Raw genomic sequence first — 12,500 nt, forward strand, 5'->3', positions numbered from 1 at the left:
TTAACTGTGCCTAAGCAATTTTGCCAGGAAAGACCCTTTTGTCAATCGTGGGATCTTTAACGTGCACACCCAATGTAGTGTACACGGGGGGTGTTCGGACACCGAAGAGAGTCTGCCGAACGTGGGGACGAACTCTCGCTGACAGCGGCCAACTGAATGCAAATCCAGCGCACTACCAACTGAGCTATATCCCCGTCTCAGTGATTATTAAAAATAATGGTCTCAGTTCGCGGTCATGAAAAAGCTTGCTGAAGCTCGCATTTTTCATGATCCGCTAACTTCGACCATTATTTTTAATAATCACTGAGACTCGGCATGTAACCTCTACGTATTACAACCACCGTTATCATTATTGTGCTTCTCCTGCTATCTGCTTGCTAAGTATGGTCTAAGACGTGTGTTTCATTCTGCGATTGTCTCAGTCCTCCTCGGTATCAAGTCCACATCTTATGTTGCTGCTGCTAGGAGGGCTGCTCCAATGCCACGTTCGTTAGGAAATGGTTTGATGTTGAACTGAAAGCATTCACAGATAATAACAACACAGAACAAAACTTGTAACAAAATCAAACAATGTTTAACATGAATTGTTAACTCCTGTCTTCACAAACAAAATTGAATAGGTAATCGCAAAGCAAATCGAGCGGCTATCATGATGTACTGAGACACTACACGCTGCAATATCGTTCTTGTATCAAGTCTAATTGAATCTTTATTGTTTTAGTATCATGGTATATTCTTAATATCATCTCAGGAAATACATACATAGTATTTATTTATTAAGAGGAGAAAACACAACTGTATTCATGTGTTGATGTTTTACTTGTCGTTTTGTTGGCTCACGTAAGGCCAAAAAAAAAATAGGTGTGGTTACGGTAACATAGCCCAAAAAAATAGGGTAGGTAGGTAGGCAATCACTTTTTTTTTAACTTTTTTTTCTAATGTGTACAAATTAAACCTACTTGACAGGGAAATAAGTGTGCGACTCGGGCGCTTTCGCTTTCATTGCGTTTTTTGCACTCGTTTTTTTTTTTTTGTGTGTGACAAATGTAATAAAAAGTTATAGGATCGGCCCCTAAAAATAGTGTAGGTCGGGTTACCGTAACCACACCTATTTTTTTTTTAGGCCTAAGTGTAGCCTATGCGATGTTAAACTGTGTCTGTCCGTGCGTATGTGTGTGTGTGTGTGTGTGTGTGTGTGTGTGTGTGTGTGTGTGTGGTGTGTGTGTGTGTGTGTGTGTGTGTGTGTGTGTGTGTGTGTGTGTGTGTGTGTGTGTGTGTTTGATAGAAACTTTGACATTTGACTGAACACCGAAATACTAATTTCACCTGGTTATTATCCAAGCAACATCTTCAAAATATTGAAGCAATGATCAACATGTCGTCGGCATGTGTGTAGTTAAAGTGTGTATCCATAGAAAACGGGGACCGGCATGGTTGGCCTAGTGGTAAGGCGTCCGCCCCGTGATCGGGAGGTCGTGGGTTCGAAACCCGTCCGGGTCATACCTAAGACTTTAAAATTGGCAATCTAGTGGCTGCTCCGCCTGGCGTCTGGCATTATGGGGTTAGTGCTAGGACTGGTTGGTCCGGTGTCAGAATAATGTGACTGGGTGAGACATGAAGCCTGTGCTGCGACTTCTGTCTTGTGTGTGGCGCACGTTATATGTCAAAGCAGCACCGCCCTGATATGGCCCTTCGTGGTCGGCTGGGCGTTAAGCAAACAAACAAAATAGAAAACGGGTGTTTTTTTTTTTTTTTTTTTTTTTTTTTTTTTTTTTGGGGGGGGGGGGGGTAAAAGCAGGTGACTGGTTTGTGTCGTGTGTGGTATGTAGACCAGCTCAGGGCTCAAGATCAGGTCAGGTCGCGTGAAGGATTGTGGTATACAGTCACTTTTCAGTTCTCACCTCTGCATTTGCCGATTCGCGGAAGACGATTTCACATTGTTCGGTTTCTTAGCTCCAGAAAAAAATAGATAAAGAAGATACCAAAGATGTCCTACAGTTTGATCTGCACAGCGTGTTTCCAGTGTCTGCGCGAGTAAGAGCTGTCGAAAGCGCAGTGTCGATGTGGCAGTCGTGTCCCCGGTAAGTACAGACAGATCTAGTGTCTCCCACTCTTACAACGTGTCACCTAAGCTTACTGATAATCCGTTTTGTTTAATTTCATTTTATTTCAGCAGACACGGATATCAAGCACAGTGCTAGACAGTCACCTCTAGTGAAATGAGTTGATCTAAAGTGTCTGTAATGTTTGGATGTTTTTGTTCTTGGTTCGGTTTATGTGAATTTCAAGACTTGCCGTAGAGTCTCAAGTTTGCTCTGCCCGTATAAAACTGTCCACCATTTGTTTGAACATGCAGATATAAGGAAACGGGATGCATCTGTTCTCAAAGACAGTTTTTGAATGCTACTTCTACCTAGATCGGTATCGCGTTTCATTCCAGACTCCTCTCTTTGATTGTACTGTTCGCTGTTTACGCACAACGTAAGATAGCTTCTTTTGGACAGCAGGTAGAATGCGAGTTTTGAGACAACGACATTCGTCCAAAGAAATGTTGCTGTGGAATTTTGTTCTACATAATGGCACAAGTGATTCTGCGGTTAATGTTCATGGTTTCTTTTTTCCTCTGTTGGTGTCTTCCTCCTGAGTTGATCGTTACCACTCAAACAAGACCATCAGAGAGTACCTCAGTTGCTCCTCAAAATGGACTGTGAATAGTGTGTTGACTGTGTTGACCGTCATAATTATTTTAAGAACCAGGCTGCTGCAGTCAGTTGACATGTTTCGCATATTGCAGGGTCCCCATGCTGCATAGGTAAAGTGGCTGGTATAACCCGATCGACTATTTCAGTACTATTCATATTTGTGTAGGTTGTTGTCATCACAACTAATCGCATGTTGCCTTTTGTTTCAGAAAGGAGGATAAGCTACAACAAGATCGACGCTATGTCAGACATGCTTCAGCCACATGACGACTTCCGAATTTAGATCCACTCGGCATGGTGACAAGTATTGATGAAAAGTATAAGACTGAGTAAAGCAGTGAAAAAAGTGGACACACGGTAGGTACCTATTGCTTAGTGTCTGCAGTGCAAAAGACAGATAAGCTGATGGTAGATTTCCAAATGAACAAGCTCTGTGTCCACTTGTACATAACATTCACAAGAGAGGAGGTGAGTTTGGAAACATATTGATGCAAAGAGTTCAGAATCCCTTCTGGAGAGATGTTTTCAAACATTATAAGCATTTTGCATGCAAATGTGTCCCCATCTTCTTGAGTGATTTTGCTTCAGAGCGTCTGTATTATAATGTACATATTTGCATAGATAAAAAGGTTAGTTTTATCAAGTCAAGTCAATTATTTTATTGTTTTGGACCCAGAGGGCTTTGAAACAAAGATATTAACTTTTACAAAAAAGGTAACAAATCAGACAGTTAATATATGTATACAAATTGAGCGGACAAATACAACAATACTATACATCCAAAATAAATTGGCAATATACACTTCCATACATACAAACAAAAATAAAAGAAAAATTGGTTTAACAAAATGTAACAGGACTTGGATGGAAAACGGCATTATTACAGTCGGTCACTTAATGAGAGCCGATGGGTTTTTGTCATATAACGATTTTAAATTGAAACATCCAAATTTACAACTGAATGTTGCTTTGTTCGAGGGCGTTGTGCGCTCAGTTAAGAATTATCATAACAGATTTAAGTTGGATGCAGATTTAAACAATGTTGTTCATATTGGTGAAGATGTATGGAAAAGAATGTCTAAATGTGGAGTAAAACATATTTACACCCACCTTGTGAAAAATGATGGTAATTTACAGTGCATGGAACAATGGCCTAATTTATTGAATGTTGATGTAAATGTTAGAAAGGTGTTTTTGACAGTAAGGCGAACTATCCTCTTGACACATACTTGAGGTGGTTCCAATATAAAATACTACATACAAATGTTCCCACTCAACGCCTGCTATTTTTGATGAACATTTCTGACACATCACTATGTATAGCTTTTGTACACAGGAAGAGGAAATCTTAGAGCATTAGTTTTGGGAGAGCACAAGAGTTAAGCTTTTTTGGTCTGATTTCACAGAATGGTTATGCCTAAATTTCACACATTGCAGTAATCTGAATTTGTCAAAAGAGCTTGTCATTTTAGGGTATTTAGACAACTTTCATACGGATGCTGTTGTTGATTTGTTTATTCTCCTTGCCAAACAAAGTATATTTGGAGCCAAATTAAATAAGACAGTCCCAACACTTAATGTTTTTGTGAACATTGTTAAACAAAGGTTTTTGATCGAAAAGTATAATGCAAGTGTAAATAATTATTATGGTAAATTTGCAAAGGATTGGTATTTATATGGACACTTTTTTCATTGATGCCATAGGATAATTGTATTGATTGATTTCGTATGAACATTTTTGAATGTGATACTCCCTGTTCCATTTATTCATAACATGTTGTACAGTAGTGTTATGCTGATAATTAAACCCCATGTATACTTGGAGGCTAAAGTGTGACCACCGTCCTGACCTACCCCCCTCCCCTCCCCCAACCTCAGTTACCCCAACTCCCCCCTTCCATGTCCCCTGTCTTTTCAACAACCCACAGGCCCTGCTGTCTATGTCTTGTCTAGGTATGTGCGTGTGTATGCGCCTAGACAACCAAACCTTATGTTGATAAACTCTGTGTATGATGTATGTTATGTTGTGTTTATGTGTATACAAAAGAAATAAAATTAAAAAAAAATTAAAAAAATTAAAATTATTTTGAACTGCCTTTAGTTTTGACTGGTTCTGAGTCAGGGACAATAAACACATATCTTCAGGGGAAAAAAGAACCAGTGACAATGGCAATTAATATTGCAAGGCTTATTCTCACCTGGAACTCATCATTGAGAAGTTCTCGGGTTTTGGCACGTAGGAGCTGGTGGAATCGAGGATGAGATCGGTACAGAGACTCTTCGACAGCGACTGTGACATCAGACTGTCCACTGTGCTTGACTAGAGCTGCTACAACTAGAAATAAAAAATAATAGAGAGGTTAAACACTAACATATGTTCACACAGCCTTCATTTTTTAGCAGAAGTTTTGTCGAGTCTGACTTCCCGTATTTAACATTCTAGGCACCAGCAATAAGACTGAAGGAATTTGCCTTGCTTTTCAGTCATATTCCAGTAACGTATATGTTAGATGTCAGTGGACCCCCCCCCCCCCCCCCGCCCCTAACAAAAAAATAGAAACAAAAGAGAGAACAAGGTCTAACAAAGGACGGGGTCGTTGACATAGAGGTACATTTACACAGGCTATAAAGACGAAATCTAAGAAAACAGCCTCTTGGATGTGATGGAGTCTTACATTGGGGGGTGTCTTACAAGAGGGTTCCATGCTGTGAAAGAATGGCTTACCTGTGGCAGCTAAGTATGCTGCACGTTCTGAGATGAGCCTGCACACATACTGGACAGTCGCACAGTCTTCATCCGTGTAGCTGACCACCTCTAACATCCTAAGCACGAACTTCGTGTTTTGGAAATTTCCGTCTGTATCCCTGCAACATCACAGAATGCAACACAATAGTCATCAAAAATTAAGTGAGATGAATAACATATAATACAATGACATACATATAAAAACACAGGAAAGTTAAGAAGAATGATGAGAAGCAAAGAATAAGCTGGATGAGAAAAAGAAAGATAGGAGTCGTGATGACTATGAAGGAAAACACGGGAAGACAAAGAGGAAAATGTATATTAGAGAGAAAACAATTACAGTGAGAACGTGAATAAGTGCGTGTCTGTAAGTTTGTTTCTACTCACGTACCTACCAGTATATCACCTCACCGCATACGTTCACTCACCTGCTCATTATTCTTTCCAACAGGATGAACAAAACATGTGACTTGCAAACACAAAATTAATGTTGGCAATAGCTAAGACACCAGCAATACAAGGTGAAGAAGAAACGCACCATGAATATGCCAGTATTAGTTTTGACTATATATGAGGAAGAAACCAAACCAAAAACAAGTATGTTCGAACCTTTCAACTAATGGGATGAAGTCTTGTTTAAAGGAATCAGCCTTGTACAGGGCACCTTCTTGGGTAACAGACTTGAAGAGTAACTTTTTCTGTGTCAGTTTCACCAGCACCAGTCTGACGAGTTCTCCAATGTAGAGCATGCTCACCATCTTCTCCATACTGTAATACAGCAACAGCAATAGTGTAAATAATTGCACTGTTTGCATCCAGCAAATGCTCAACATTGCTGCGATCAAATGTAACAGCGGTCACATTCTTTATAACACTGTAATGCATTGGTTGATACATTACTTTACAAGTCATAAAACGTACAATCTTACAAAGCGAATAGATACAAAATAAATAATACACCTGAGGCACTTAATGCTTCGATCATGTGAGTTAACCTTCTTTAGGTCACGCAACATATATAGGTTACACACTCTGAGTTCTGAATATCGTGCATATTTTACCCAGGGTCGATTTTCAGGTATTACCGAGCCTCTGGCGAGATGTAAGCTTGTTATCCCATTACTCCGACGTTTCATTAAAAAAAAAACCCCACTTTTTGACACAAACTCGGCAAGTGCCTGTTTTCTGCTTACTCAAACCTTCCGCAAAGTGTGTCATCAAATGCATGTGCAAAACGAGTCCCCTTTTGTCTGTTTTGGTAAACGCGCCATAAAACGTATGATTTTGCATTCAGTCATTTATACTGCTTTATACAGTTATTTCTAGAGTGTTGGAATGAAATGTGAAACGGTGCAGTTACCGACCGTCAAGTGACACGTCTGTTGTCTGAGGCATTCGCCAAAAAGACTGCGTATGTGATTTTACAAGCGATGAGGATGATTGCTGAGTTTGTGCTTATACGAGCTGTTGTGCTTCAGTGTTCAAATTTGGATTACTTACTTCTTCAATCGTCATTAATTTTAGGTGAGCCTTACTTTGATGTATGTCGTTCAGTCTTAGGCCCGCAGTTATCGCTACTGTACTGCAGTATAGTTTAGTTCCGCTGTTTTTTCAATGTAGGTCTTCTTCTCCTTCTTCGGCGTTCCAGAATTGTCTGGTTACGTGTGAGCTCGTTTGCCCATTTGGGTTCCCCAAACTATTCTCTGAGAGCATAGTCAGCGTCACTCCGCTTTCGTTGAGTAGGCATGCTGGGTATTTTTGTGTTTCCATAACCCACCAAACTCCGACATGTATTACGTGATCTTTTCCGTGCGCACTTGGTCTTGTGCTTGCGTGTACCCACGAAGGGGGTTAAGTCACTAACAGGTCTGCACATAAGTTGACCTGGGATAACGAAAACAATTCAACTCTTAACCCACCAGGCGGCAGCGACCGGGATTCGAACTCACGACCTCCCGATTAGGAGGCCGACGTCTTACCACCACGCCACTGCACCCGTCGAAAATGTAGGTCACAACTTGTAAATCTATCTGCATGCATGACCTGAACCTAGACACCGTTGTTTACTTTGATATTGACAAATAACCCACGCAAGATCCGACCTTCTTCGCCACCTTTTATTGTAACATATCTCTAACTTTGTAAGTGGCAATGTCCATGTTGTTGGTCAACTTTTTTAGCAGACGACAGATCTGCACAAGACGACAGATTGGACAGCCTTGTTCTGTTGAACCAGATTTAGCAATCAATGCTCTAAAAGCGATTGCAAATGAACAAAACTGTAAGCATACTGTTTTAGTTTAATTCTTATTTCGTCGCTCAGGATTTTGAATCAGGATTTTGTTCTCGGGATTGATCTGTTACAGTAAATTCTCGAAACTAGGAAATTTGCGAAATCCCTGAACATTTAAGTAAATTTGTGAATTTCCTGTTTCACTCAGGGATTTCACAAATTTCCTAAAAATTCTAGGAATTTCCGAATTTCATAAAAATGAGCATGCAATTTTTATCACAAATTTACTGAACAGTGAAAAATGTTTCAGTAAATTTGTAAAATTCTTAAAAACAAAACAAAAAGAGTCCGTTTTCTTTATTTTACATTTGTGATTTTGATAGATTTGCTGTTAGAAGAACAAAAGTTGATTTGAGCATGATTTGAACCGAACATCTTCAATGTTTGGGTCCGACACACTACCAACCCGCCGCGCCAGCCACATGAATGGAAAGTGAACAGAAATCATAAGAAGTTTGTGGTGTTGGGATCACGAAAACTCATGTAAAAACAGCTCACACCGGAACTACCAAGTCTGCCTTTGCAGTTCAGTCCGCGTTTGGTTCATTTTGCTGAAAGGCAGCCCAACAGGATGGCAGGTAATGCAGATGTTGAACTGAAGTTCACCACAGGACTGTTCAGACAACGTGATGAAAATAAAACAGTGTGGTCGTGTTGAAAAGCTCATTAAGAAGAGGAGTTCTGAAAAAAAAAACTGTCTACTATGTCACCATCGAGGAAACTTTCGACGTCATCAAGCGCGCTCATAACCGAAGAAGATGTCTCTCTTAACAAGGCTGTGTCGTTGCGGTCAGCCGTGATAGAACAGTCAGCATCAGGCGGGCAAGGTTTTGTGAAATGCAGCTGTGCAGGGTCGAAAAAAAAGTAAAACAAATCGATGCAAGTGCCATAAAGCACAAGCAATGTGCAACTCAAGATGTCACAGCAGCCAATCCTGCACCAATAAATAAGACGCACCATGAAGAAATGTTTAAGCGTCTTTTCATTGCCATAATTATGTCCTGGTTTAAACACGGTTTTATTCAATTAAACATGAGACAATAATAAAACGAGAAATACTAGGGACACGAACTCAAACGAATGCTTATATTACGTGCCATATGTCTGTGCTGTACATGCCCTGTGTGTTTTGTTTTTTATCCTGTGTCATAATGGTAAGTAATGGTATGTTAATATTTTCAAGCAAAAATGACAGTATAAGCGACATACAGAGAAAAGGAGAGAGAGATAAGTGTCATAATGTACCTTTATATTGTACTCCTTTAGATTTTATGTTAATAATTCTGTGAAACATGACAGTATAGGAGAGACATTGAGTATCATACTGTGCCTTTTAATGTACTCGTTCAGATTGTATGTTAAACATTTTAGGAAACATGACAGTATAAGAGAGAAAGAGAGAAGAGAGAGAGAGAGAGAAAGAGAGAGAGAGAGAGAGAGAGAGAGAGAGAGAGAGAGAGAGAGAGAGAGAGAGAGAGAGAGAGAGAGAGAGAGAGAGAGAGAAATATGAGTGTTTAACTTGCATTAATACTGATAAGGAAACCAGAATCATTAAATGGTTCACAAGCAACCAACAACGCAATTGTTTCCCTTCAAATGTGTTTCAGTAAATTTGCGAATTTCCTGCCCCTTGAAATCAGGAAATTCGCAAATTTCCTAGAGTTTTTAGGACATTTGTGAAATCCCTGAGTGAAACAGGAAATTCACAAATTTACTGAAATTTTCAGGGATTACGCAAATTTCCTGGTTTTGAGAATTTACTGTAACATATCTAAGCGGTTGCCTGTGAGGAGCACTAGAGTTGTGCGCATTGAATCTCTCTCTCTCTCTCTCTCTCTCTCTCTCTCTCTCTCTCTCTCTCTCTCTCTCTCTCTCTCTCCTCTCTCTCTCTCTCTCTCTCCTCTCTCTCTCTCTCTCTCTCTCTCTCTCCTCTCTCTCTCTCTCTCTCCCTTTCTAACTCACACACACACACACACACACACACACACACACACACACACACACACACACACACACACACACACACACACACACACACACACACACACACACACACACACAATTAAGCTTTAATTTTGATTGTCAAGATCTAGTTGCCAGAGCAAAACGTGCAGTACTGTGTATTATGAGTAATCTGTATAAATTCGATAGATTGTCTTTGGATGTTTTTATCAAGCTTTTTGACTCACAAGTTCAACCTATTGTTCAGTATGGTGCTGAGGTATGGGGTCTGATGCAGGCAGCAACAGTAGAAAAGGTGCATTTGTTTGCTTTAAAACGTTTTTTAGGTGTTGACAGGCGTACTCCTAATGATCTTGTATATGGTGAATTTGGACGTTATCCCATTTACTTAAATTCATATGTACGTTGCATAAGATACTGGCTGAAACTGACAAGAATGGATGACAGTAGATTACCTCGTAAAGCATATAAGATGTTGTTTACTCTAGATAGCAGAGGTAAATCTACTTGGGCATCACAGGTACGGTTGTGCCTGTGTCGATATGGTTTTCAGTATGTATGGATTATCCAAGGTGTAGCCTGTATTAATTCGTTTTTGGCATGTTTTAAGCAACGCATTATTGACTGCCGGTGGCAAGAGTGGGATAATCATATTCAGACTAGCGACCGGTTTGCATTGTACCGTACCTTTAAGACAACAAATCTTGTAGAAACATACTTGTCAATTCCAGTAAACAGACACATTTTAAATGTTTTGGTTAAATTTAGATTGGGTATTTCCAGACTTGCTTTACATACAGAAAGGTATAAAGCTGTAAGTGAAAATAATTTGGTCTGTCGTTTGTGTCAATCTAGTACTGAAGATGAATTGCATTTTGTTTTATACTGCCCTGCACTGGAAAATCTAAGGCGTCATTTTATTCCAGCAAAATTTTGTAGATGTCCTTCGAACTTCAAACTTGCACTGTTGTTGTCTGTGAAAAATGAAACTATACTTTGCAATGTAGCTAAGTTCTTGTATTTTTCATTTAAATGTTTAGAAAATGCTGTTTAAGCATTAGTATTTTGTGATTATACATTGTCTTTTCTTCTGTTCACTTGAAACGACGCGTGTGTGGATTGCTGCTGCACACACGCTTTACTTTTGTGTAACCAGCCCCCTTCCGAAAGGGGCTAAGGCCTTAAAGGAATAAAAATCTTGTTCTTGTTCTTGTTCTCTCTCTCTCTCTCTCTCTCTCTCTCTCTCTCTCTCTCTCTCTCTCTCTCTCTCTCTCTCTCTCTCTCTCTCTCTCTCTCTCTCTCTCTCTCTCTCTCTCTCTCTCTCTCTCTCTCTCTCTCTCTCTCTCTCTCTCTCTCTCTCTCCCTCTCTCTCTCTCCCCCTCTCTCTCACCATTTTGGCCAACTCATAATCTTCACTCAGCTCTTTTTACCCCAGCAGAGTGTATTCTTTGTTGTTATCTTTATTTCTTCAATGTTAAAATATATGTAGATCGTAAGCGAAACGTGAGTTCGACTTTTAATACCGCAGCATATTTCAATCGTTTTGCTGAAGAAAGTAGTCCCCGAGTTAATGATAAATATACAGATGACCTCTATAAATTATTCAGTTGTACTCTGATATCAAATACAATGACCAACGGGAGGTGAGATCGAGACTCGGTGATGATGGATCATCCATATGGTAACCATAGATTATCCAGAATAATCACCTCCTCAGCTAACAGAGTCAAAGAGGTCATGGGATAAGTAGGGATAAACCATCTCAATGGCATGTGATTATTGAGAGTTTGGGTGACCTGACCTACAGAAACAGTCAGCCACCCACCGAGAGAACCAACAATAAAACAAACAAGCACGCAAACAAACAACAACAACAACACAGACATAAACAAACAAATGACAATTCCAGTATTTACATTTGCTCTCGGCTGTTCACAGAATTGATGTCGAGATCCGTGTCAAAATCAGTCAGGTACAGGTCAAGACAACGGCAGTCCCCAAAGGATCCAACCTCTGTAGTCGTGTATACCTGCAATAACGCACATTCTGGTGAGTGTTAAAATAGCTTTGTCACCTACAATCAATGGATAATTCTAAATAATAATACATTGATCAATTAAGTAATTAGCAATGCACGCAGTCGTTGTTACACGTACAATATATAGTGGTACATCAAACTAAATAGCATTTGTTTTAGGATGATATGACAGCAATTTTCATCGAAATCGATGTATCTTGTTTTACCAAATTGTATGAAGAGGTACTGAAGTACTTTGCACATGTCCCATTTAATTGCCACTCCTCTCTGCTGCACTTGCAATATCATCACGTATGACCTCTATAGCAATCATCATCTCCCTTGGGTGTAATGGAGTAACACCAACACTATTCAAGATAGCCATACGGAACAACCACACTTGGTCAGTAACTGGCTGATCACTCTTCCTGTATGTTACATAATGTCGAGATTTGCCTATTCTAAACGTTCTTCAATTATACAGTCAAACGTAAAGTTTGTGTTGGGTCCATGTCTGGGCTTCTCTAATAAGTGACTGTCACATGAACGCAGTACAAACATGTGTTAAACAAGTCAAAACAAGTGTCCTTAAGGCAAGCCATTTTGAATAGCATTATGCGGGTATTTCTGTTTTGTTAGAGTACAAAGACGTTGTATACCGTTGTTGTAGTTAAGTTTACATACATCAATACAACTAAAGACTGAAAAGAACATGGTGTCAAACAAACGACGCCATGGTCACATAACAATTGGTCGAATGCTTTTTAAACGAGAACAACT

General features: G+C 39.7%; 1 protein-coding gene across 1 annotated transcript in view; it reads right to left on the minus strand.

Moving 5' to 3' along the window:
* Positions 1-120: 120 nt before the first annotated feature.
* LOC138972823 (hexokinase type 2-like) overlaps positions 121-12,500 on the minus strand; it is a 22,791-nt gene continuing 10,411 nt past the window's right edge. The window contains exons 11-15 of the mRNA XM_070345488.1: positions 11,620-11,732; positions 6,058-6,216; positions 5,428-5,567; positions 4,901-5,037; positions 121-513 (exon numbers count right to left, since the gene is read on the minus strand). Coding sequence (XP_070201589.1) covers positions 448-513; positions 4,901-5,037; positions 5,428-5,567; positions 6,058-6,216; positions 11,620-11,732 — 615 coding nt within the window. The 3' untranslated portion in view covers positions 121-447. The remainder of the gene's footprint in view (positions 514-4,900; positions 5,038-5,427; positions 5,568-6,057; positions 6,217-11,619; positions 11,733-12,500) is intronic.

This window comes from Littorina saxatilis, linkage group LG8, assembly GCF_037325665.1.
Source record: "Littorina saxatilis isolate snail1 linkage group LG8, US_GU_Lsax_2.0, whole genome shotgun sequence".
Lineage (NCBI taxonomy): Eukaryota > Metazoa > Mollusca > Gastropoda > Littorinimorpha > Littorinidae > Littorina > Littorina saxatilis.